This window comes from Pygoscelis adeliae, unplaced genomic scaffold, assembly GCF_000699105.1.
Source record: "Pygoscelis adeliae isolate BGI_AS28 unplaced genomic scaffold, ASM69910v1 Scaffold6, whole genome shotgun sequence".
Taxonomy (NCBI): Eukaryota; Metazoa; Chordata; class Aves; order Sphenisciformes; family Spheniscidae; genus Pygoscelis; species Pygoscelis adeliae.
Genome location: NW_008825075.1, coordinates 5,561,138 through 5,588,933, shown reverse-complemented (window position 1 = coordinate 5,588,933; position 27,796 = coordinate 5,561,138). Strand labels below are relative to the sequence as shown.

Here is a 27,796-nt window from a genome sequence, read left to right as displayed (position 1 = left end):
AATCTTCCCTTACCAGTAATTCTTCTGATATCCGCATGTCCCTAAATAAGGAAGAGTAGTTCAATGACCAGGTAACAAGCAGATGCAGAGCGATTGTTTAAATGCTCCTCTTAGCAGCAATCTCTTGTTTGTGCAACCTTATGATTGAGGACTAGCCTACCTGTCTGAGGCTACCCGTTTTAAAAATTTCCTTTCTCTTTGATTTAGAAGTAGATCTTCAAATCCTACTGTTGGTTGGTTGGGGTTTTTTTTCCCATCTGGCTGGAAACAGTGTCCAGAGTTGTGTACATAGACACAAGGCAGCTTGAGTGGCTGTGTTAAAATAACATTTGCTTTACTGTGTAACTAACAAATGGAGAATAGTGTGTAGTTTAAAACATTTTGTTGCTGTTTCAGGAATGTTTGTCCAACCATTGTTTTTCAGGAATCTACAGTTCTCTTCTACAGTTTTGCCTTTGTTGGAATGATAATAGCTTTTTTCCTGTTGATTCAAACGTGTCCTTGGACATACTACATATACTGTCTCTTGCCAGTACCAGTATGGTGTGCAGTTGTGAGAGAGTAAGTAAAGAATACATTTTACGAAGAATGTTTTCTAAAACCAGGTCTGTGCTTCCTTTTTGTTGACAATTAAATTTTTCCCATAAGTTTGGGAGAAAAAGTTAGATATAATTTTACTAAATTTCCTGGAATGCTTCCTGAGACATTCCAGAGGACTCTGGTTTATATTTCACTTGACATATAGAGTAGTGTCCAAATTGACTGATACAGCTGCCAATTCTAGAAGATAACTTTTCTATTAGCAAAAATACATTTTGTCTTGGAAAGACAATTTTTTAGTACTCTTGTAACTGTAGCAAAAGGATGCTAAAATCTTGGGCAAATACCTGTAGCAGCTGACTTCTTTTGTAAAATGGGACAGGTTGTTCCTTTTTGTGGGTAATTCTGAAATAGTCTGATCCTGCAAAGTGTCAAGTATGCTGAACTCCAGCTGCTTTTGGAGAACATGTGCTAGTCATGTTGAGGATTGTGCTCTGATATTGAAATGAACTTGTCTTGTTTTGGTCTCCTGGCTGGAAAGCTGCCTGGTGGAAAAGGACCTGGGGGCGTTGGTCAACAGCCGGCTGAACATGAGCTGGCAGTGTGCCCACGTGGCCAAGAAGGCCAATGGCATCCTGGCTTGTATCAGAAATAGTGTGGCCAGCAGGAGTAGGGAAGTGATCGTGCCCGTGTACTCGGCACTGGTGATGCTGCACCTGGAATACTGTGTTCAGTTTTGGGCCCTTCACTACAAGAAAGACATTGAGGTGCTGGAGCGTGTCCAAAGAAGGGCAACGAAGCTGGTGAAGGGTCTGGAGAACAAGTCTTATGAGGATCGGCTGAGGGAACAGGGGGTTGTTTAGCCTGGAGAAGAGGAGGCTCAGGGGAGACCTTATCGTGCTGTACAACTAACTGAAAGGAGGTTGTAGCGAGGTGGGTGTCGGTCTCTTCTCCCAAGTGACAAGTGATAGGACGAGAGGAAATGGCCTCAAGTTGCGCCAGGGGAGGTTTAGATTGGACTTTTTTTTTCAAGCATTGGAAGAGGCTGCCCAGGGAAGTGGTTGAGTCACCATCCCTGGAGGTATTTAAAAGACGTGTAGATGTGGCACGTAGGGACATGTTTTAGTGGTGGACTTGGCAGTGTTGGGTTGACGGTTGGACTCGATGATCTTAAAGGTCTTTTCCAACCTAAACAATTCTATGATTCTATGAATGTTTCATCAGTTATGACAGACATTAAGCACAGCATAACCAGAAATGTTCATAAACTCAGAGTCAATTTGGATAAAGAATAATCTGAAGCTTGTCCAAATACTGGTGAAGATGTGCCAGAAATGGGAGGGAAAAAGCTGGAGGGTTTTATTGTAGATTTTATATCAAGTAAAACTGGGCAGAAGGAGCCTCACACCACCACCCACTCTGTTTCTAAACAGCAGGCAGGATCAGCAATACCTGAAACATTTCTTGTGCTCTGACCCACCCTCCCGCCCTTCAAAGGTAAAATCCTATATTATTTCTGTTTTTTAAAAATAATGACTATCTTGTACCATCATTTTGAACAGACTTCCTGTTATTCAAGACCTTGCCACCAATCTCATGTCACTTCATATCAGTCAGTCTGTAGGATTCCTCTTGGTTTGTACACTGGGAATTGAAATACTAGTAAGTATTTTATCTATATGTATCAACAGGATATCTCATTGCTAGCATTCTACCTCTTCGAGGAGCTGTAAGTTTTATTAATGTGCTTGTCTTTCAGTCTTCTGTTGGAATTTTTTTTTTTATTAGGTCTTCAGCTTTTTCTACCGCTCTACGCTTACTATTGGTCTTCTTGTCTTTGCTGGCTGGCCAGTGATCACGCAGCTGTGGGTTCAAGCAAAGGTACTGCATTGCTTTGCTTAAAAGAGTGTTTTAAACAGCTAACAGCTGATTGCATCTTAGGATGTTGGGACTGGTCTCTTTGGAATGCTGCTTTAGATTCTTGTTCAGTTATGGTCCTATTCTGGTCTCTGTCATGAACAGCATGTAGCAAGGCAGTTTAATGTGATCTGGATACAAGATAAGTAGTAAAACTGCTTAAGAATTTCAGGGTAGCTATGAGTTAGCTATCAGTTTTCTGTTGTTATTGATAACTAAAAAATGCTTGACTTAAAATCATATGAAATACACATAATTTATCAAATTGTCACAATGGCGAAAGTGTTGACATGCATGATTGGTGAAAGTGTCACCATTTAAGTAATATGATCATTTATTGAAAAAAAAATTTGATGATAACTGAAAAATGCTTGTCAATTCATTATTGTCTGCAGTCAGCTGGCACACATCGTTCTTCAGAGACAGCTTTCTGTACTATTTTTCCCAGGAAACTTCACTTTTGTAGGTATGGGTGTGAAGTGGCACAACCTTTAATATGAGACATTTCTTCCATTAGTTTATTCAAACATCTCTTATTTCACAGGATACCTAAAACCTAGAGTTCTGGGGTAACATTAACATTTGAATTCAAAGAAAAAAAATTGGAGTCAAATTGCTAAGTCTTGCTCTGCAAGAACTGTCAAGATGGAGGCTTTACAATTTTTTTTTTATTGTATTTGAGTAATCAAGTAACTTGTCTTAAAGCTGGGTATATACAGAAGATGTTCTGTAGCACTGAAAATTTCCTTTCAGGAACTTGATCTGACTTGAGCTTGGAAACTTTAAGTGCTATAGCTCTTAATGTCTTTATTTAGAGTAAAATACCTGGGATAGGTGTTTTTTTTGCCTCCTAGCAAAGAGTTGAGAGAACTACTTAGATGATTATGGTGGTTAAATCAAATGGCATTCAGATTCAAAGACTGGAGAATGTTACCATATTGCTAGAGAATAGATGGTTAGTTAGCTGCTGCAAACTTCTGATGAGATTAGTTTTATTCCTTCTTCCATAAGGTTACTCATCAGCTTTCTGGCAACTGCAATGTGTGTGAAGGCCACACTTTGAGAAAGTGCTTTTAAGTATAAGCATAGCTTTAATTCACGTTGTCTTTGGTAGGATTTTGGCAGCTGTGTAAATGAGATTCTTTTCTGTATTAAATTGAAGTGCTGTAATACCAATGACCCTGTGCCCTTTTTTCAGTTAATTTTACTCTTGATAGATGCAGGAGTTTTTTGCCTGTGGGAGATGCTAGTAGCTGTTAGTAGTTCGCTGAAGTATTTTTTCTGATTAGACAATTGTCTGTCCACATGACCTCCAAAAAAACTCCCATTTGTTTTTCTTCTTTTAGACAACAGCATTGATCTGGACTCTTCTGTGTGTGCTCCTGGCAATATTTCCTTTAATGCCTGTTGTAGGAAGAGAACCAAACATTCCTCTGGTGTAAGAATCTCATGTTGTTCTTGAAACTTTTTATTTCCCTCTTTGATATTCAAAATTTAAGCTGACGTTTGATATATGTGAGGAATTGTATTATTGAAAGCTGGCTGAGGCAGGTATTGAAATTCAGAATTCAAACAACGTGATTATAGAGACCTCAGTTATTCACTAATGTGAATGAGAATAGACTTTTAATTCTTTTGCCACATCCATTTGCTCTTTGCGTTATTCTGTAATTTCTTGTCGAGGGGAAACATTTCTCACAATACAAAAATTTGCAAATTTTACATGAAAATAAAAGTAATCATTAAAGGAGGAGCTTCACTGGGGTGCAAACATGGTAAATAGCACTGACATATGTGAATAAGAACATTTATTCAAAAGCAATTTACTTTGACAGCATCTTTCTGAATTTCTCCATCTAATTTTGAATAATCTATCTCTGAATAGCACTCTGTACCTAATGAGATATTCAGGGAAATAGAACAAATAGGATAGGCAGAGCTCTCTTCCTTGGTGTCTCCTTTGTCTCTTCTTTTTCCACTTCTGCTTCTCTGTTCTGCATTTTCTGTTCCGGTGTTGCTTGTCTGATTTTCTACGGTTGTTGATTTGCATTTTTTTCTATTACGTCTTTGTCATCTGTCCCTCTCCTCTTGTGAGTTACTCTTTCATCATACAAGCATTCTCTTATATCTGGATGCAATCCAGGTGGTTGGCCTGAAGGCATTAGGCTTGTAGTATCATTGTAGTTACTTCAGAGAGAGACTTGAATTGACCTAGACTGCAACGGCTCCTTCTGCTCTCTGGCAGAAGATACTGTGCCCCATCAGAGCCAGGGTGCCTGATCCTCGGTAAAATATGGGATTTGAGCAGTAATATATGATTGCAGATAGAATTATGAGCCCAGATATTTCCAAAATTATTGGCATTCTGCCTCAATATTTTTCACTGTGATTGAAATTCATCTTTTGAAAACCCTTCTTAGTCTTGATGCTTGAGCACATTAGAAATATTCAGATTTGCTTTGGCTGTATTACAACCTCTCAGCTGTATATACACATGTATGTATTTCTGCTAGTCCAAACTGAGTTTTTTTCATTCTTTAGAACATTTGAGCACAGCTTAGAAATCAAAATGGAATTAAATTACCTTCAGATCTTCCTCCCTGACGCTTCTTTACATTCACCTTACCCAGGCTGTATGTCTTCCTATTTATTCTTCTAATGAAACATTGTACCTCTGAAACAGTTTGCGCCTGTCTGAATCTTGTCAAGGGAGTTTTAAATCTGAAAAGGCTTGAGGCAACAATTAAAAATATATCTATATGTGACACTTCAGGATATTGAAGATGAGGAGATGCTGGGAGGGAGAAATTAGAGTGCCAGTGAGAAATAGGTGCATTTTTTAAATCTGTTCTTGAGCAGTGGCACTATATGTCAGGTCAGGACTTCTTCAGTACATTAATAAAACTTGTATGGTACGAACAGAGAGCTCCTGCCTCAACTCAGTCATAAAAAGGAAGCATATAGGAGGTGAAAGCAGGACCAGATGACCCAGGAGGAACATAGAGACACTGTCTGAATATGCAGGATAGGTTAGGAAAGCCAAAGCTCTCCTCGAGTTGAATCTGGTGTGGGATGTAAAGTGCAACAAGACAGCGTACAGCAGCAAAAGGAAGACTAGGGAAAATGTGGCCCTGCTGCTGATTGGGATGGGGACCTGGTGATAAAGGACACTGGAAGGGCTGAGGCCGCCTTTTGCCTCCATCTTTACTGGGAAGACTGGCCATCAGGAACCCCAGCCTTCAGACTGGTGAGACCTGTGGGAAAATGTGGAGCAAGGAAGACATAAACTTAGTGGAAGAGGATTAGGTTAGGGAACGCTTAAACAAATTGGACATGCACGAGTCTATGGGCCCTGATGGGATACACCTGAGAGAGCTGAGGGAGCTGGCTAATGTCACTGTGATAATCTTTGAAGAGTTGTGGCAACAACTGGTGGGAGAGGTTCCTGAGGACTGGAAGAAAGCAGATGTTGTCACTGCTCCCTTCAGGAAAGGCAAGACAGAGGGTTCAGGGGACTACAGGCCAGTCAGCCTCACGTCAATCCCTGGAAAGGTACTTGAGCAACTAATCCTGGAAGCAAACCATTTCTAAACATATGAAGGACAAGAAGGTGATTAGGAGTAGTCAGCATGAATTTATGAAGGGGAAATTATGCTTGACCAACCTGGTAGCCTTCTAAGATGAGAAGACTGGCTCAGTGAGCCAGGGGAGAGCAGTGAATGTTGTTTGTTTTGACTTCGGTAAGGATTTTGGTACTGTCTCCCATAACATCCTCATACACAAACTGATGATGTGCAGGCTAGATCAGTGGAGAGTGAGGTGGACTGGAAACAGGCTTAACTGTCAAGTTCAAAGGATTATAATCAGTGGCACAAAGTCCAGCTGGAGGCCAGTCACTAGTGATGTACAGCAGGGGTTGGTACTGGGACCAATGCTGTTTTAACATCTTCATTACTGACCTAGACGATGGGACAGAATGCACCCTCAACAACTTTGTAAGTGATACTCCGTTTCTCACAACCTCCATTCTGTGAGTAAGTAGCCTACAACTGTGTTCCTGTATTGGTTAATCATTACTTGGAAATTGCTATTGAGATGCGCCCATGTAGCCTGATTTTACTGAATATGAGGTATTTGTAAATTTTTGTTATGCCTGAGAAAACACGAGTGGAACAGTCACAAATGGACATTTTTGTCAGTAGTCTCTCAGTGGAGATGCCAGGGGACAAGTGGAAGCGAGGGCTGTGTGGTTTGACTACTTCCGTATCAAGGTTGTAGCATGACAGAGAAATACATGCAAAAACTTCTGCCGTCTTCACAGTTCCTCTGCTTGCTTGATGACTGAAGTGAGACAATCGGAGGTGATATTAGTATTGATCTTTTAGTGAACCATGTCTGTTATTTTGGAACAGTGTCATAATTAGCAGATTTACTCAGTAATGTCAAGCAATATTTTCTTTCCTGTGTTTACATGATGAGTAACAATCTTCCTGTTAGTCTTGCTGTTGCATTTAGACAAAGCTATGTATTTGATAGTAATGATGGTGTAATTACCCTGTTGGATGACAAACGTGACAAACCTTGAAACCACTAACTTTAGATCACCAATCATTGTTACTGTTTTGTTCAAAATATTATTTGGAGGTAATCGAAAGTACTTAAAAATAATGGGTGACAGATCAGACACGTGGCCAAAATGGAGAAATTTTTTTTTTTTTGCCCATGAAAAGAGCATAACTGTATTTGTGGATGGCCAGCTTGTATAAAATAAATAAAAAAAAAAACCACCCCAAAAAAACCCAAAAAGAACAAACAAAAAACCCCCACAAACCCATCCCTCTCCCCGCCCCCCCTCCCCCAAAAGAAAAACCAAAAAAAACCCCCAACCAACTGCTACAAAACAAAACAAACAAACTACACTTGATTCTGGATTGGATTTTGTTTTTCTAAAGCTGGATGTTGAAGTTTCCTTAATGTATTAAGTCTTGATGCTGTAATGAATTATTTCATCTTAGTGAAGAACACTTCTATGAAAATTTCTTGAATTTATTCATGATATTTCCTGGGATTTTATTGTTCTTTTGTTTGTTTTTACAGAATAGCAACTGGTTTGCTGACTTTCTTGATCTCTTGCTTCTCATTGGCATCTCTTTGTAAAAGCGAAAATAAGTACAGAAATAACGAAGATCTGAAAGTACGTTTTTATCAGGTCAGTTGCTACTTTTCAGGTAATTCTGAATGTTAGAGGGTTTTTACATGCAAATTTTTACATACCTTCTAAGAACTTGTTCCTACCAAGGCCACAATTTTCAAGAAGAAAATGATTGTTCCTAAGAGTTTTCCCCTTGACTATTTCAAGAGGACCATGTGCTCATGGTAATATGCATTTTTAAATATCATAATGCTGTGTTCCCAAAAGCTCATCCTGTGCATATTTATGTGTATTGATACATAGGTGTGCATACGCAGCTTGATGCTCTACTCAGAGTTTGAGAGTTTGTCCTGCCTTCAGTCTGTGTATGTAATTTCCAGTGACCTTTGCAGGAATTGCACACGCACACTAAGGCCAGGCTTGCTGGTTCAGGAGGTTCTTTCCAGTTTCTGGCTGTTGAATAACAATGTGAGCCTGATACTGAGCCGGTTTTCTGTTAGTTAAATCTTCTTTCAAATGAAAGATGAGATCTTTTTCTTTATAGCTTCATGAAATAGGTAGATCTTTTCATAGTAGGTGCTAATTAAGTTCTAGAGAGCCTTTAAGATTCTAATAATACCTTGCATGTCTACTGTCCTCTTTTTTCTTTTTTTTAAACTTATTACAAGATAATGATTTTATTTCAGGACCAGCTTTATTGGTTATGACTTACGTGCTGGTGTTTCTTATTGAGCTAAGCAATGCATTCATTATATCAGTGATTTAGGTATGGAGCTCAAATTGGTTAAAAGGAGGAGGGGAAAGAATAATGAATGCTTAAAATGCCTTTACCTGAGCATGCACACGCGTATAATGTGCTGGTGGTTTCTCTTAACTTTTCCAGCTTAACTGTGGAAAAGAGGTATCAGTTCCTTTCTTAAGCATTTAGGACAGATATTTTCAGTATATACTCAGCAGGGGATTTCTCACTGGAATGCCTGAAAACAAATTGTACTGGATGGGGGAGTGAGAGAGCAGCTGGGTGGGCATCTGGCAGCCAGCCAACATCAACTCACCACACAACTGCTGCAGCATCTCATGCAGTGTAACTTTGTGGGGAAGCTAACAAATTATGATGATGATGAACTAGATCTGTAGTCAAAAAGTAATGCCAGACTATTCCTGAGCCAACTTTAGAGAATCAGAAAATTCACTTATAGAGCCCTGAGATACTTAATTAGATGAAAATGTTCTGGCTGCTTGTTCAGGGAGTAATGTCTTCATTTTTCTTCCAACCTTAAGAAGATCATAAAGCTCCTCAAATTGCTCCTTAATCAGAGGATATTTTACAACAGTGACATCTAATTACTAGTCTCTACTAGATTTTTATTTCAAAAGCTTACTTGGGAATGGAAAACATGGGATCCACCATTCAAGGGGTGGACTGAGAGGGGGAAAAGGACATTACAGAGGCATTACCCATTTCTAAGTAAATAACTTGGTTTGAGTTTAGGTTGCATTTAGTTGCCTTGAAGCGTACATGAATACGGAAGGAAAATGTTTGTTAGAAGATTCATATTTCTAGGCAATGGAAATCCCTTGTTCTCCTTTTTCTGTTGAGTTGGAATTTTTAGTGGGGACAGGGAAGGGAGTAATCTTCAAAAATGCTGGTTTGGAGAATTTTGAACACATGAATTTTGGTTTACAACTCCCAGGCAGTTTTAAGGGTGAGATGAATCCTCTAGTCAGATGAAACATACCTATTTTGCAATGATAGAGAGTGGTCAGGGCACTGACATTCATATACATAAGCAGACACGATCAGGTTCCTGCTTTGCATCTGACAAGGAGTTTCTTAAAAGTAGTTTTTGCAGCTCCCCCATATGTGGTGTTTGGAGGCAGTCACTGAAGGTTATGCTTTCCTCTGATAACATTGTTCCTTCCTAGACAGGAAACTGAGATTGGTTGTTTGATGTTTCTTCATTTTGGGGAATGAGAAGGTAGATTAATTTGCTACAACTATTTCTTCTTTGTGTGCCACGTTCCTCCAAGTATTGACTGAAGTGGAAGGGGAAATACGGTGTCCCTTCCTCATACTCTTTATGGTTTGTCTTGGGGATTCCCTTAGCCACTCTGCTGACATCTTTTATAGGTTCAGCTCTGACTAAAAGCCTTTAATTACACAATGGAGAAGAAATAGCTGGTGTTTCTATTTTTTTTCCTTTTAGCAAAAAGCCTACTGATATGGCCAAACTTCTCTGATCAGGATCCCTTGGCTCTTTGTTTTTGGTTTGGTGTTTTTTTTTATCCTTTTCTTCTTTGTTTTGGCAGTGTCTGTGTGTAAGAACCCTCTTTTAAATCTTTCATTTCACCTTACCTCAAATTTTTGCATCTGCTCGTTTGGGATGAGATGCATTTTCATACAAGAAAAAAGATAATATTTCCCAAAGGCTCAAGTAGTTCTTGTTTGCCTGAGTTGTTCTTCACAAGTTATTTTGGAATTTCATCTGAATAAAGACACTTCCCTTTTAAGTTCTCTTCCTATTTCAGTCAGAGAAAGAGAGGGATTCAGCATATAGGCTTTTTGTTGTGCTTATGACAAATTTTTTTTCTCTTCTGAAGACAACTTTCTTCTTTCTTGTCCAAGTGAGCTTCCTTTTCCATCTGGGAATTAGCCTGTAGTGAAAATATCATGCCTGGTAAGGAACAAAGCTTTTTCCATTACATTAATTGCTCTCCTTTTGGTCAAAAAGAAACCTGAGTTGGCAGACACCCTCAAAGTAGGCAAAAAACCCACCAGTTTGTGTGTAGTCCTCCACACAAAAGATAATCCCCTCCGATCCGGTCCTGAACTATGTGTTTTTGTGTTGGTTTCTCCATGGATGGGACAGAGTGTACACCTTAGCGAATGAGTATGAACTACATACCTGTACGGATCTGAGAGGCCGTTTACAGGCTACTCATTTATTCACTGGTTTTTGTACCTACACACTATAGATTTCCAACATGGATATTAGCTTAAAGAAACAAAAAAGTCCCAGACAACCAAACAGCATGATCAAAAAGATTTTTCAGCAAAAGTGTATAAATAAAGAAATTTTAAATAGTAGAAATGCAAGCTTGAGTAACTTCATGTGGTTACATTTACATTTCTTTTGCAAAAACTTGTTATATTTAGACCTAATTTTGAAGTTTTGATACATGTCACTGTTTGCTTGAGGCAGAAGATACTAATTACACCCTCAGTTTCTGAAAATTGCCAAGAGTTTCTCAGGTTTTCTCTTGATATCATTAAAGCAGGAATAACATTTTTTTGCTGAATTTTGTTTGCTATGACAAGGAGAGAATTGTCTTTGGTTAATGTTACTTCTGTCTTCTAGCGAGATGGGTGTCAGTCTCTTTTCCCAAGTAACAAGTGATAAGACGAGAAAGAATGGCCTCAAGTTGTGCCAGGGGAGGTTTAGATTGGGTATTAGGAAAACTTTCTTCACTGAGAGGCTTGTCAAGCATTGGAACAGGCTGCCCAGGGAAGTGGTTGGGTCACCATCCCTGGAGGTATTTAAAAGACCTGTAGATGTGGCACGTAGTGACATGGTTTGTTGGTGGACTTGGCAGTGTTAGATTTATGGTTGGACTCGATGATCTTAAAGGTCTTTTGCAACCTAAACAATTCTATGATCTTTGAGAAGTCATTAAGACTTCAGGAATGGTGGAAACAGGAGTTATTTATAATCCCTTCAGCTAGACTGCTGCAATGCTTACTGTACGACTTTTTTTCTGGAGAGAACACCAGTTTCTCTTTGCCAGCAGTTTCATAGGTGAAGTCCAGTTTTTGCTGTACTACAATGGAAACAGCAGTGGTTTTGGGTTGATAATATTGGGCCAAGTTGTTATTCCTAGGAGGCTTGAACTTCATGTGAGTCCAAGGTGGTCAGTTTGTTAGTTTTCTCCTCTAAATTAGGAGGAGAAATATACAGTAGGAATCCACATCATATCAGTGGAACTCGGGGACAGGAGGAGTGTTTTCAACCAGCCTTGTATATTGTCCAGCTGATGTTGCTGGTTCTCCTACCATTCTCTCTATGAGTTGTTATCACATTAGATGCTTAGGAGAGCTCCCAGCCAGAGCTGCTCGCAAAGAGGTGTTGGGACTGCAGATGTCATCCTTGGTTTCCTCTTTCTAGCTGTGACCTACGGATGACTGTTTCTCAGAGGCCAGCTCTTAAGCTGGAAGTTCAAGAACTTCTCTGAACTTCAAAGAAGGTTGTGAAGGGGGAAAGAAGACAGATTCTTAGCTGGAGACCTCAGTTTGCATCTCCATTTGGTTCTGCGCTGTTCCGCAGTCCTGGAGATGGTAAAAGCTGAGAGCAGTTTGAACATTAAACTGCGAACACAGGAGTCTCAAAAGCAGATGCTGAGCCCTTCCCTGGACACTGACATAGATCTAGCAGCAGTAAATTGGGTTTACTAACATGCCCAGGTCATCACAAGTCTTCCAAGGCACAAGGTATATTATGGATGATGACACAAAGCGAGTGCAAAGTGACTTCACCAGTGGCTAGGGGATAGCAGAGAGATTACCAGAGCTCATGATGCTAAAAGAAGTTGAAAAGATATGTCAAAGGGGAAAGATCTGGCCTGAATACAGCAAAAGCATCCCAAATAAACATCAGAAGTCTAAAGGGGCCAGTTCCCTGAGCTTTTGGAGGCTTAATGCTTTGACATAGCTTACTGATGTCACACAGAAATACAAGCTATGTGTTCTTGTGGCCTGAAATTAAATAGAAGCAGTGGATACTGAGCACCTGTGAAACCAGGCCAAAAAAGGATGCTGACTGCTAAGTGTATCCTCTGGGCAGGTACCACTAGGTATCACTGCTCTGGCAGGGGAATGGCAGCTATTCATATGGTAAAAAGTTATGGATGTGAACACTGTGTATTTGCTTTGCACTAAAAAAGCCACAACAGCAATTATATCTTGTAATGCAGTTTTAAAGCACATGTTTGCAAAGTACCGTGCATGCTTGATTTGCCTTTTAGTGGAACTGCAGAGTTGTGAATAAATAGCAGTTATTGAAAACTTGGCTCCGGTATTTTCTTGGATAATTGTTATCTTTCAAAAATAACTGACTCGTGGGGTAATTTTCCTAAGCTTTTTGCACCTACTTCGTGAGTGAATGGTGTCTCCTGAATTAGTCAAGAAAAAAAAAACCCTCTTCAGCTTCACTGCTTCTCCAGGACAGAGGGCTCTGCTTGAGGTGGTTCAGACAATTTCATTTGAACACTCTAAGATTGCAGCTTCTTTCCATCTCTTAAAATCCACCTCCAATCTGCTCTACTGCTGCTGTCTCTTCTTACAGGAGCTGTGCTGCTCATGCAAAGCTCTTGCCTTAAAGCCAGAGGTTCCGCTAGTTCTTCATGGTTGCTGTTTGAGGACAAATGCTCCTCAAAAAACTGGGGGCATATGTTTTCTGTGGTTTACATGAGTGTTTAAGTAGTTACTCTTGACAAAGACCATATCTCATCAAATCAGTGATCCAGGGCACTTGTTTAAACTAATTGAAAATAGCACAAATAAATAATAAGAAGAATAAAAAAAATCTTAGAAGGAAGTTTTAAAAAGCATAAATTGTAAAAAGCTAGAAATACTCGACACTACATATCAGACTGCATGTTCTTATGTTGATTCAGATGAGGTGTTTATGCAACTCTAAAGCATATTTACATATTTAGTATGGGATGGCAGAGATCCATACATTAATTATGTGTTTCTTTGTCTGATTCCTTCTTTCTAGATGTTGAGTATTGCACTTTCGACATATGTTGTGAGCAGTACCCATGACAGTCTTAAGAACAAACAGGGATTGCCTGTATTGAATCAAATTATTAGCTGGATGACTCTAGGTAAGAACATCTTACCTCCCAAACTTACATGCTGATAGTTTGTGGGGTTTGGGTTTGGGTTGGGGGCAGTGACACTTTTTTATTAACGTCTTACTTTCGCACATATTCCTTTATTTGACTCCTAATAGTTCTTCCATGTGTTCACTATTCTTGCCTAAGTGAGGTTTTTTTGAGGAATGTGTTAGAAAGTCTAAAATATTATTCCTTTGTAGGTTTGTAATAAAATGCAAACAACTGATTTACAAGTAGCTTTATCTTTTGTTTTGAATATTCTGAATGTCTTGAAGACCCCTTTTAGGGATATAATGGTGTAAATTCCCTTTTTGTTTCACTTGGAGCAAGATAAGGGCAATCTGAGATGTTCTGCAAGCAATCCAGTTAAGCATAGGGAAGTGAGGAAAGATTGTTGCAGCTGATGGCAGAGACCCTTGGGGTATGGAGGTGCTTTTCAGAGCTGCCTTGCAAAATACCTTTGAACTAATGATGTTAATGTATGTTTGATATCTGTTAGAACGTAATTTTTAAAGAAAAAAAACAATTTACAAGTCTATGGATTTTTCACCACTCTAAAATGAAAATCTTAGGAAGATTAAACAGAGCAAATGTACGGGGTTATGGAATACAGTAAAGCAATACCTTTCGTACTTCAGCTATAAAATAATTTCTGCAGGGCTCCATTAGAAAATGTTAAGCATTGTTTATCCCTGAGTGATACGGAATGTGGGACTTGTTTTAGAGCTAAACATATCCCATGCAAAGTTTGATAGCAGCTCTTTGCTAAAAGTCAAGACCGGGAATTTAAACATAGCTTAATGGAAGGATTATGACTCTTGTTATCTAGTTGCTGGATGTCTTGTACGTTCCTGTTCTGGTGACATTGTTTTAACTTAAGCAGATCTTGTCAGTTCTAGCAATCCTGCTTCTGTTTGAGCAAATGGATTCAAGATTAATACAACTGATTGTGATCAGAGTGTGTGTAAGCAATGCTCTCTTTGTAATGTAGCTTTCTTTGGAGCATTTTCTTTTCCATCATGCTTTCCTAACTCTTCGTAGCCTGCTAAGCTAAGTGGGGATCTCTGTGTGGATGAATTCCTTGCAGTTGTAAAGTCAATGAAATCAATGATGTCCTGCTTGGCTTACTGGAGCAGAAATTGAGGGTCAAGGTTATCTTTCCTGTGTAAGGGTGAGAGGAAAACATTTTTCATCTAAGAGATGATTTGGGCAGTCAGAGAGGTCTAGAGTTATGAGGAAAAAGTATATTAGAAATTCTCTTTGCTGTGGGAGATTTTTCTATGATAAAAATAAAGCTAACAGTGAAGTAAACTGTGTCTACCCAAAAAGTCTACTTGCTGCCACGATAGTATTGAATATTTTAGCAACGTCTTTCAGGCTGGAAGTAATCATTTAAAGTGAATATGATATACAAGGTAGAAGCTTTATGTACTTGCTGAAGTTGTTCTACATAATTAAACACAGAACTAAGCAGGTAAAAAACTAAGGCATCCAACAAGATGTCCTCAGTACTCCTGTTGGAGGGAAATGCCTTGTCACTACCATAACCACAACTAGCATCTACCTTGTCACGAGTGTGTACCACAAATGTGGCACCATAAGAATTAACGTACCAAGGCCTACTGTAGCTTTTCCAAGGTTAGTGACATTACAGGTGGTCAAACTCCTCTTCATCTTTTTGCTTAGTTGTGGAAGAATGGCACTGTTACTTACTGAACTCTCATTTTGCACCTCTGTGTGTATTTATATAACCAGAAACACAGAGTTATCAGTATTTATTCATAATACTGATATGAGTATTATTATCACATCAGTATGATAATGAGACTTCTGAAGCTTTCTAGCAAATTGCTCCCCACTCCCCAGCTATTCATTCTGATTAATATAAAGCCTACCCTGTTTAAAGTTTTAATTTAGGCCTAAAATCATTTTTTTGAAAGACTGTTTTTTGGAGAACCAGGCAAATGAATTAGCGATGGGTGGGTTCCTGCAGGCCTGTGTCCAGCTGGCTTTAGCTGTTATGCCGTATGGTTTGTGCAGTGTACATTAACCACAAACATAAAGGTAAAACGAGGATGCATGAAGTTAATCCAGCTGCTTCCCCTGTTCTTCAGAACCGTCTTTATGTTAGCAGATGTTGTTTTAAAGTTTTCATCAGTGGAAATCTATCATAGCAACTTGCCAAATTTTGAGGAACTTCTGTGTCACAAGTGTGTGCGGGGGACACATACAGAGATTTGTACGGGTCAGTCAGAAACGTGCAAGTGTTTTGGTGGTTAATATCTGATGTGTCACATCAGAGATGGAAGTGAAAGGCTAATTATCACCTACCAGCCACTCATCTGTTCTCATCTATGATTGCACTCAGAGAGTGATACACATCTGATGTGTTGAGTGTCATTCACAGAGGCTGGTTGCCACACTGAATTTCTTTCCAGCTGTTCTGACTTGTGGTGAGGTCCCTGGAGTTCCTTCTTGAGTCGGGCCTTCTTTAAGTACAGAAAGCTACAAGTGATGCTGAAAGGCTGGAACACCCTTGAAATAAAGTCACTTATTCTGTAATTGTAGCAGTGGCCAAGGCTGAAAGCCAGGAAATATAACACACTGACACACAGGTTTTAGAAACAGCCTCGTCTCTCTTCCATTGATGTGTTTACTATAAATACTTGTGTATACTATGACAATATGCACAAGCGAGCACTTTCCATATATTATAGTTTTATTTCTGTTCCTTAATAGAATGATTATTAATTATGACTTACTGTTGATGCAGTCTTTGAATGATTCAGTAATGTGAGGGCACTGTACCACAATGAAGAATCACACCGATGATATTTGTTAGTGAACTTTATAAACACATAAAATTTTCATATTAAAAAAATCAGGTTTAAAGATTAAATCGCAGCAATGCTTTTCCTTCTCCCTTTCCTTGCCTCAAGCACTGGCCACTTTTCCTCTGCTTGTCTTCCTCTTTACTCACTCTTTCAGTAGCCCATTTCCTCTCTTCCCAATTTTCCTCACCTCCTGCAAACTGTTAGGCCCTGTCGTCACCTGCAGAAGCTTCCCAGCTAGAGGAGTCTCTTTAGGGGCAGCAGGGACTCTGCTAACCAGGGCTGGCTGGGCAGTTGAGCAATGAACGTTACAAGTTGAAAGCAAGAGGCATGAATCATGACAGATAGGTCCCCTGTAGTTCCTTAAATACTCCTGTTTTAAAACTTTCAAGTGGAGAAGCTAATAAGTTGATAGCTTCTGTATCTTTACTACCAGTATTTTCAGTTGCACCTCAAATTGTGGCAGGTTTCCTAATCAAATCCAGTGGAGCAGTGGCTCTGTAACTGCAGTCTTTGAGCTGCCGGCGGTCCTCGGGGCCATGGTAAGTGGTTCTCAGAGTAGTATTAAACAGGACTGGTTTTTTGGGGTAGTGCTTCTGCATCATCTTAAGGACTTACTAACATCAGTTCGTGAGAAATTATAAAGGCTGTGAGGTAGAAAGCCAGGGAATTAAAATGATAGAGAACTAAAATTACTTTTGATAAATATTAAGCATTCCAAACACCTGGGTTTTCTTTAGCAAAAGTAATTTCTGAAAATAGAAGGGCATATATGACCAGTATTGAATTTCTGTACATAAAGTGGCAAGATTTGAAGAATGTTATCTTGTTACCGAGGATGAAATGTTTTGCATTAGTGACTGATGGATCTCTCTTTATCGCAGTTTCTTCCTCGGTGTTGCCATTACTGAGCCCCACGTTTCTCTTTCAGCGACTGTTCAGCATATTGCTCTCCCTGATGTCCACCTACCTGCTCCTCAGCACAGGGTACTGTTACTTACTCTGTTTGGATTGGTCTTACATATGAAAATCAAGGGCTAAATGTGAAACTGCTGAATCTCATGAACACTTCTGTTAAAGGTGTAATGTGTGCTTCCAGCTATAGTCTCACCATTTATCTCCTTGTTTAGTTTCCTAAATAAAATTTCAGGGGAACTTCCATATTCCTCCGTGTTTTATAAACACTGTTTTGTTGACATTCCTTTCAGCTAGACCAAGCAGTGGCTGGAAGGGTATGTATTCAAATAATCTTGCATCAAAATAAGAAAATCTAGTTTATTTTGTCTTTTGTTGTTTTGGCATGTGCTTTTCTGCTCTCAAACGAAGGGAAGTAACTTCTCTCCCAGCTGCTCAGCACTGGTGTCTAGTTATGGCTTAAATGACATGCAACAGGAAACAGCCCTAAAAGGAGGGAAAATTTTATTCAGAGAGATTTTCATGGAAATAACTTTTTTCAAAGGGATGCTAGTCCCTATAAAGAGTAGAGCTGCTTTCTTTTTGGATTAAAGACAACTCTTCAGAGCTTGTAAATGAGGAAAACACTGTGCCAGCCAACCCTTTTTTTTTTTCCAGACTCAGTAGCTCTTAAGAGCATAATTAACAGGGAGTATAGGAATCATTCTTTCCGCCTCCTCTCCCACTTATCCTCTGGATTTAATTACACAAAATTAAGTGGAATAAAATGTCTTGCAGTAGACATTTTGCAATAGCTGCCTCTTGTGGATACTCTCATTTTAGATGAAGCATCTCTCTTTTTTTTTTCTTTTTATCTCCAGCCTCCCTTTCTTCCCACTTCCCCATTAAGATTTTGATCCTAATCTTACTCCCGTCCGCGCACACACTCTTACACTCAACCTTCTTAGCCTGTCCTGGCTACTGGATAAAGCATGAATGTTGTTCTCTCTGAGGCTGATAACCTCTTTCTTTGTATTTTGGCCCTGCACAAGACCACTTAAATGCTGACAGCTCTCTGCTGTCTTCCTACAATGTTCAAATAGACCAACAAATGTCGGAACAATTCCTTTAAAAAAAAAAAAAAAAAAACCAAAAAACAAAAACCGCCAAAAAAACAACCAACCATAGCAAAAACAAGGCAATCAGTGCCAAAAGGATCCAGTGTTTTTTCTCCTCAGTGCTCTGTTATACCATGTAATGATAACCCAGTGCATGGCTAGGTAATTACAGCACCTCTCTATGTGCAGTTAAGTGGAAGTATTGAAGCCAGCTGAAGAGCATGGTTGCATACAACCAGTTGTCACTGACTCAGTTGAAGACATTCAATTTGTAGGCAAATGTAGGCCATTGTGAGGATTGTAGGTACTTTTGTTACTGACAACCCAGCCGTTGTTGTCTTCATGTTTAACTGCTTGTCATTTTGATAATTAAAGCAGAAATGTCTCTCCATAATTTTTTGTTGCAGTTTGAAGCTGCTTTGTAGCTACACTAGTGGGGAGGCACAACAGAAACAATACCAAGATTTAACTTCAATGATTTTTGTATTTTAGACAAATAAGTGTGTGTCCAAGGAGGGGAAAAAAATGAAAAAGAAAAAAATGTACAATCTTGTCAGTATTAGTGTCACAGTCAGTGTCAGTATTATAATTTTATCTTGAAAGAAAAAAAAAAAACCTGAGGCACCATGAAGTGCAACTGAAATGTAGAAGGCAAGGAGAAACTAATATTATCCAATGACAATCTACACCCCTAAATTATCTGGCGGTTTTAATCTCTCATATAAGTACACTCATAGTTTGCTATGTTTGAGTGCTGTAGGAGCCAGAATTACGCCTCTGAGATTGGGGGTGTAGCTAGAACAGCTTAGCGGCCTTGGTTAAAGCATGACTTGACGCTGTTATTGCGATGGATTGGTATATAGTAAAGAAAAGGACATTTCACTTCAGTGAAATGTAATGCTCTTTTTATTATACAGATGCCTCTGCTTGGAATTAGACTGAGGTCACCAGAATGAGTTTGTGTGATTAGGTCCTAAAGAGACACAATCTCTAGTTGCTGACTAGGTTGGACTGTAACCCCTCAGTTCCAAATAGCTCCCATTAAAAAATGTTCCATTTTGCAGAAAATGGGTGCCAAATGTAATTCCTTTTTTCCTGTTTCTTTTTAATTTTATTTGTTTTGTTAAAATTAATCATGACAGAAAGGGCACTCATCCAGTATTGTGGCAGCCATCAAATGAGAAAATGGGTGCAAAACATGACAAAGCTGAAGCAGCCTCTGTTTCTCCTACTTTTATAATTTAATTATTGTCTGGCTTTAAACTTCAACTGACTAACTGTGGGTACTCCTCAGAAATGGGGAGACAAGGGGGAGAATGCCCCTAGGTCTTTGGTATATCATTTGTGTGAAGAAAAAAGAAAAGAAACATGTCAGTATTTGATGTTAAGTAGTTGTTAGTGACTGCACTTACTATGATTATTATGTTACTCTTCAGGTATGAAGCTCTGTTTCCACTGGTTCTGTCTGGTTTGATGTTTGTGTGGATAAATATGGAGCAAGAAGCACTGCAGCACTATGGTCTTTCATTCAAACCAAAGGTAATAGCTCCAGATAGCTATATCAGGTTAATTGTCAGCTTTATCTTTTTTTTTCCTCGAGGATATATTCTGAGTGATTTTCATAGAGCAACACTTTGCATTTCTTTAAGTTTGGGAAGCCAGTATCAGCTAGTTTATGAAATAGAAATATGACCTTGTAAGAGAGATCTATGACTTATATTATTGAAGATATTCCACGTCAGACCCCTTTCTAGGAATGCAGGAAATCAGTTTGACTTAGTGGTATGTTCTGTAGGCTACAAAGCTCTGTTCGTCAAGTGTAGCGCTAATTCAGCATAAGGTACAGTGACTCTTTAAAGTAAGTACAATGCCACTGTACTTTTCTTATTCTGATGGCAGAGTCACAAGTGAGAGGCCGAAAATAAATAATTTGATTTCTGAAATGACCCATAGGAAATACCAGAAATCTTAGTCTGACTTTGTGTTTCCACTCTTTCTTCAAGGATGGAGTTTTATTTCTGATTAGACAGACAAGGAGCTGGAGACTAAGTTGGAACTAGCACCTTCTCAGATTTGCCTGGAGAGGGAGTTTTGTAATCAGTGCAACTTCTTTCACCTTAAAATTTAGTATATTGTCAGCAATTTTCAAAGCCCATGCTGCTTGCACTGCTACTTGGCTTTTAGATTAGGTCGAGGGTTTAACAAACTGTGGCTATGCCATTGATTCGGTTAGATCCAAAGTGCAGGTTGCAGCATCGTCTGGGTGCTCAGAGCCAGGCAGGTGTGCAGCACAGCTCTCGCCCGCTTCTCCCAAATGTGCCATCCTTGATGCAGGTCACGGAGAACCTGGGTCCAGATGCCTGGGAGTGTCCAGAGTCACTTGTAAGAGAAGTGGTGATACACGCTTTTCCTTCCTTTTGCAGCTCATAATAATTAGGGAGAAGTGCCGGGAGGTGAAATGTGAGCCAAGGCAGTCGCCAGAGTGGACCTGACACATGTTGTGGTTTTGTGGTTCTCCTGCAAGGGAGACAGTTTTAAAACTTGAGAGAGAACAGGAATTCAGGGCTGAATATCAGAAATGAAAATGGGAATCGCTTTTTATTTATGCTACGTATAGTTACGATATTTTGTGTGACCATGTTTTGTAGCATCTTAAGTGATAGAGGAGGAATCTGAATGTTAAAAATGTACACTTAGTGTGAGGCCATGATTGCAGCCATGATTGTTTCTAGCACAGCAGTCTCACCTGTGGGATGTACTTTCTCTTTCACTCTAGAACCCACTCTACCTTCTGCATCTTGTAACAAGGCATTTGTGATGCTTGTCTGATGGTGGTCTGATGTTCTGTTTGTTTTAAAATAAAATTCTATTAAAGCAGTATTAAACAGTGATGAATACTTTGTTAATCAAATGCAAATGATGAGAACATAGGTAAGCTATAATTAAGTTTTCTGTTGTCACTCCCTGTATGTCATTTGACTTTTGGTTTCAACTGAAAGGAACAATAATGCTTGCCCCTGCTTCTTATTTTTAGGTTAGAAAAATCATCTCTAGAATGCCTGTTAATATATGCCACAAAGTAAATCTTGTATTAGAGAATCCAGCTCAGTTCTCTGATGATGTGAGATTATTTTTAATTAAAATGTTGTCAGTGTTGAATGTCTATTACTTGAATTTTTTCTTTTCCCCAGTGAAGAGGAGTTCATTGACCTCTTAAACTCCATGAAGACAATTTTTCTTCAGGTCAAGTGATATTGTGCTGAGAACTGAGTGAAGGAGATGGAGAATATTTTAGTATTCTCACTCACAACATAAGTCAAATGAGGATAATAACAGTCTTTTTTTTCTGTGGATCTTTATCCACATGTTCATGTGAGCAGTGGAAGTGCGTGTGTGTAGGAGGAATAATTATGATGAAAAAAGATGATGATAAGTCTAAGGCATAGAAGTTCATTTTTAGTGTAGATAACAGCGGAAGCTCCAATGTTCCTTTGATCATCTCACTTGTACAGTCTTTCTGGCACGTTCATTAAAGTATAATGAAAATATGGGAAAGATTTGAAGTCCTCATCTTAATACTACTCTAATAACAGCTGATAGGGAAGTAGGTTTATTTCTCATTCATTTCAGTAAAAATGTGGTGGTCCTATCAAAGTACATCAGTTGATATTGGGTATTGATTTCTTCTGCTGTCTTTCCAGCTTGCTGTTTTCAACTTTGCCTATGCTACTGATATAACTCAGTTTCGACAGCTCCATCTAGATGACATCCGCAGGTCTTTCTTCTTTGTATCCTTTTGCCGGTTGCTGCGTTCCAGGGAAAAGATGTTTGTTTCAGAAGGCCCCGCCATCAAAATTTGTAGCCTGGTAACCACTGGAAACAGAAGCTGGTGAAGATGATTTGACTCATGTTGCTCAAAAGACCGTGGTCTTGTCCATTATGTTTTTTGACAAAGTAATAAAAAATTCAGTATGAACTGCACTGGTTTGGAATCTGGCTCCTTGGCCACTTTGAAAAGTTTGGTCTCTTTATGAGCATTACAGCTGAGGTAAACTTTCTTCTAAGGAATCCTGTTTTCAGTTTGGTTTTAGTTTATTACATTTTGGCTGAAGGGAGCTCATTCAGCCTTCACAAATCAGTTGGAAAAGGTGATATTAAAGTTATTCTCATTTTCTCATTTTTAGAGTATGGCAGTGTGTTAGGAAGAAAATGTTAGGGGGCAGGCATTGGCCATGGCCAGGCAGATGAGATGAGAAGGAAGGTTCCTGCAGACTCTTAGTGAAACGTGTTCCCAGAATCTGGCCTAGAATTATTTATATCACACGTGGTTTCTGCTGTTAGAAATCATATGGGTTTGGGAGGGAAGAGCTGTTTGTTCACTAACATAGTAGTTATTTTGCATTACTGTAACTGAAACTACAGCTGATTTTTTTTTTTTGGTCTTTTTTTTTGTTTGTTTGTTGTTGTCATTTTTCTCTTCCATCGTGGGACTGCAGTTAAGTGAGAGGTATTTGGCAGCAAGGGTGATGGGTGTGCAAGTGGGAGATAAATTATGAGCCAGTCTAGAATATATGGGTTTCTAGTGGAGCTGGGGAGGTAGTTGCCTGAATACTGGTTCCTGCAAAAACAGTCTTTATAGTTCATAGAATAACCAAATCTGAGAGGGTGGATCACAGTTGCAGAGTCTATGCTGTTGGAACTTGGGACAGCGCTATTGGACATTGGGAACCTGCAGCAGAGGAAGTGTGACAGACACCTCATTAAGAAGGCAGTTCAGTGCTAAGGAAGGAGGCAAAACAATTTGCTAGGTATTGAATGTTTGTGTTTGCTTTAGAGTATACCTGAAAAGCAGCTGAGACGCTTTGCAGTAAATTTATCAATTTCATTTGCTATTTTGCTATTTTAACAAAAAATAAGCTAACTTTTAGTAAAGCTACTGCTGTCTGTCAGATGCTAAAAATTAGCCAAACCAGAAATCAGACAATCCAATTGTATTTTTTTTTAAAGCTCTAGCATAGTAGTACTTTAACACTTGAATATAGCACTACTTTAATCTCATCTTAATCTAAAACATTTAAATGTATTTTGTTCAGCTCCTGAAAAAATACACAATTTGCAGGTCGTCTTTGCAGAGACCAGGTATGATACACACCTGCTCAAAAGATGTTGTGGCTTTTTTAATTTAGATGCTGTTTAATGTTTAGAAATAGTGGTATTAGAAGAGAAACCTTTTCTACTAGAGCAGTCACATTGCAACTATGACCCTGTGAGCTGTATATCTTAAGATTGTTCCAAGGTTCCTATATAGAGCCCAAAAGTCAGCATGTGCTGAGGGGCCTTATAGCCTGATCTTCCAGAAGAAGATTCAGGTTGCTTATGCTTAGCATTTTGATTAGACCTATGTGCTACTAATATTTTTTTGTTTTATTGCAGAACTGTTGTTCTTATAAATCTTAACTGGCAGAACTGTGCTATGCTGTTAGACTGCCGTGTTACTAAACTTGAAATGATGTGATACTCTTGGGAAGCATAATTTTTTTTAGTTATGCTGACCTAATCCTTCCAAAATATTGCATGCAGAATCCCAACAATTCTGCTGAACAGTTGGTAGCAAATTGTTTATGCAGAGACTTAAATGATCCAGTGCAGGAGCTATAACAGGAGTGGAAGGACCAGAGGGAGGTCTGGCAACAGCAGCCATCATCACTGACTAACCCTCTGCCTAATGCAAAAAAGCAGTTAAAAACCATTCTTTGACTGAAGACATGAGCTATAATGGGCACTAATGAGCTCAGGAGGTAGAAAAATGTCTTTCATGGGCTCCTATAGCAGCAAGTGTACCTAGATGAAAAGGGTAGGATTTATAAAAAAAACTTCCAGCTATACAGATACTGCCAGAGTCATCCTCCCCTCCCTCAAGTAAGAAAAAAACTGGGAGTCCAGTGTTGCAATAGATAGACTCAGCATAATCTTTGGACAACAACAAACTTATGGGATGGATAGCATAGGAACCTTTAGTCTTGTTTCATAGCCAACTACCTCTTCCATGGTCAATTCCTCAATAAAGCCATCTCTTTTTGGCATGCAGTACACATGTATATGTCATTACTTTCTGCAAAAGCATGTGTGTTTGAATGCACAGCTGGGATTGTGGTCCAGGGATGTTCCTATCTTGCTAGGTAGGAGCCCAGGAAAAACAAGCTGCAGCTTTCTGGCAGGGGCCTCAAATCTTACCCAGGCAGTCCCTGTCTTTTAAAATTGACAGTCATGTGTGAAATCTTGGGTAGAGCTAGACAATACTTTGGATTTCTTAATGCAGTGTAAAGCTGTAATAGTGGGTCAGCTTCTTGTAGTTTCATGATAGGATTTTGAAAGTAAATTGGAATGAAGGGGGGGAAATGCTGGTTTTCTTTTGCTGCAGCCATTTCTGTAGTGTATTTTCCTTAAATACATCTAGGTTTTCTTCATAGTGACAGCCTTTTTTGGCACTGGAAACATAGCTTCTGTTAACAGGTAAACTTTGTTCATTGATTTGAGACACAGGGTACAAAAAATTCTTCCTGTAGTTGGTGTACTAAATATAAATTTGGTTAGCAAAATCAGGGCAGCAGAATTAAAGCGATAGTCAGTGGTATAATGATAATTTATTTCATCTCTGCTCTCTGTAACATGTTCCCTAAGAGCCTGAGCTTGTTGGTTACGAGGTCATCTCAATTTCCATTAGAAGTTATTGGCAGTGTGAGCAGAGAGAGCTCAGCTGCTCACCAACAGCATGGCACCTTGAAAGACACGAGCAGAGAAAAACTGTAGAGAAAGAAAAGTGAGGTAGGCTGTCCTTGCTAATTTAATATTTGAGCAAGAGAAGAGAAAGTTGGAAGCCTTGTTTAAAAATGTATATACGTAGTGTGTTACAGGAATAACTAAATGCTCTGGGGTTTTAATGGAAAATGCCATTTCAAGGATATGTTGTAATGTCTTTTTCATGTTTCTCTAGTTTTGATCCTGCTTCTGTCTATTGTTTCTTGACTGTGTTCAGTCCCTTCATGATGGGAGGCTTGCTTGTGCTAAAGGTTGGTAATCTTACCTTAGTGAAATTTTCTCAAAGAACTGTTTAATAAATAGTATATCATGTACACAGTTGTTACTTTGCAATTTACAAAAACATATATATATGTATTTGAGTTTCATTAGCCTTCTTAGCCATGTGTGAAGCTTTCAGCCTTTGTAGTGTTTCTAGAGACGGATCCTTCTGTTTCCCAAGAGAAGCGAAAGTGCATGCAAGTATAATTTAACTGCATCACATCAGTTTATTGTATTAAAATGGACATTTTAAATGTTGAAAGACTTAAATTACTTAAAAAATTATAAGCTTTTTCTCTATAGTAGAATATCTACAGAAGCATTGAGTATATATATATTTTTTTAGCTCTATCTGCATTACATTAAGGACAGGTTTTGAATGCTTTACTGATTAGATTGTCATTTTACAATGAATATTTTTTGTATTTTTTAATAGTCTATCAAAGATTGGATTGCACTTCTTGTTTGCAGGCAAGGAGTGGGAGCTCTCTTCTAATACTTGAGTAAAGGATCTGCTGGAGGGGTGAAGAGGCAAACAGGAAGGGAGATGTGAAATTTATGGGTTATTGCTAAAATAAGCAGTATTTCCTGCTTCTGCCTTTTTGCTGCTTCTGTCCCAGAGAAAGCAGACTTAAGTTACAGGTATACTGCGTGTTATACTGCAGGACATAAGTGGATAATGCAAACCACCTGGGTGCGAGAGAACAGGTTTTAGCAATGCATTTACACTACTAATTTAAGGATTACAAATCAACTTTGGAAAGAGCAAAAGACAACATTCATGTTTCTAACTTGTTTGTTTGTTTTTGTTCTTAATTTACTGAACTGTTTACATTTGCTTGACTTGGCTTTGGAGGGGCAGTGTGATCCTTCCCTTACTGAATACATTCTATATTCAGATTTTTTTGTGGTTGAGATTGTCCTATTACGCTTTGAGCTCTGCAGCCGGTCACATGAGATATGGATCTGAGTAGTTGTATCTTCTAGCCCTGTTGAAGTATTTATCACTAGTGCTAAAATGGATAAATGAAGTGAGGATCATTAATGTGTTTAAATTACAGTTTTCCATATTGCCTCATGGCTTATTTCACTGCAGTTCAGCTATGACCATAGAAGGGGTTTTTTATTCATTTACTAAACATGCTTCCTACAAAATGAGTTTCTACCCTTTCTTGCCAATATTTTATTTTTATAACATACACATTCTGTGATAATTTCAAAAGCAGGAAAATGTTTCCACAACCTGCCAGGTTGTTTTGTAAATATGGCTATAGACCAAAATGTAGCTTGTGTTTTGAACAGGTTGTAATCCCGTTTGTTCTGGTATCATGTGCTTTTGAAGCTGTTCAAGTTACAACACAACTGTCTTCTAAGAGGTACAGTAAGCACTATATTTCTGCATTACTAAGGGTTTCAAATCTGGTTTGCAAGAATTCAGAATTGTCAAACATCAATCTAAATGTAAAAAAAACAGTAGGTCACATTGTTACTTTTATTTGTTATTATGGTTTGGGTTTTTGTTCAGTGATTTTGCAAGCTCAGGAATTCTTTTTTTAGTGATAAATGAGTATAAATGGAAGTGTTGGCCCTGTCTGAAACAATCAGATATTTAATATTCTTTGTTGACAATACACAGAAGGAGCAGTTTTCCCCCATAATGTAGAAAAATGAGCAGAATTTAAAGTCTGATTTTTGTTTTGTATTGCATTTGTGCCTATAGTACAATATTTTAAAAAGAACCCATTTATAATGTAACCAATTTGCAGCTTTGTAGCACTGACCTCACCAGAAATAGCATTTGTATGGGGGGCTGTATGCCCTTCCATTGCAGTTTGGTGCTTCCCAGGTGTGTTCAGTATTACATATTTTTTGCAGTAGGACTAGATGGCTGCCAGTCCTTTCTTCATCTGTAAAGACTTTTCAGAGAGAATGTGGGATGGGTGCTCAGCCTCACAGAGTGCTGTATCTGGGCTTGAACTACCCTCGCTCTTTTCACTGTCTCAAGATTTTTGTATTTTCAACTGCTAGCCCTCCCTACCCTTTTCAGTGCACCCAGCACACATGACTGAAACCTCTGCTCATCATGTGGGATTACGAATGGTGCTGAGATGGAGGAGGTCCCTGTCAGCCATGTGGTTTTGAGTTTGTCACCATGGGATGTTCTGTGGGGTTGACCAAAAGTCTCGCTGGACAGTGGCAGGGGGACCACAGAGACTCTGTCCTGCATATTCACAGAATCATAGAATCATTAAGGTTGGAAGAGACCTCTAAGATCATCAAGTCCAACCGTCAACCCAACAACACCATGCCCACTAAACCATGTCCCTAAGCGCCTCATCTACCCGTCTTTTAAATACCTCCAGGGATGG

The 27,796-nt window shown here is 38.9% G+C and overlaps 1 protein-coding gene across 1 annotated transcript in view; it reads left to right on the top strand.

The window, feature by feature from the left end:
• PIGN (phosphatidylinositol glycan anchor biosynthesis, class N) overlaps nt 1–27,796 on the top strand; it is a 97,570-nt gene that overhangs the window by 55,126 nt on the left and 14,648 nt on the right. The window contains exons 14-25 of the mRNA XM_009326688.1: nt 425–561; nt 2,103–2,202; nt 2,329–2,421; nt 3,804–3,895; nt 7,555–7,666; nt 13,384–13,492; nt 17,220–17,322; nt 19,784–19,886; nt 22,049–22,135; nt 24,805–24,860; nt 25,342–25,417; nt 26,730–26,803. Coding sequence (XP_009324963.1) covers nt 425–561; nt 2,103–2,202; nt 2,329–2,421; nt 3,804–3,895; nt 7,555–7,666; nt 13,384–13,492; nt 17,220–17,322; nt 19,784–19,886; nt 22,049–22,135; nt 24,805–24,860; nt 25,342–25,417; nt 26,730–26,803 — 1,142 coding nt within the window. The remainder of the gene's footprint in view (nt 1–424; nt 562–2,102; nt 2,203–2,328; nt 2,422–3,803; nt 3,896–7,554; nt 7,667–13,383; nt 13,493–17,219; nt 17,323–19,783; nt 19,887–22,048; nt 22,136–24,804; nt 24,861–25,341; nt 25,418–26,729; nt 26,804–27,796) is intronic.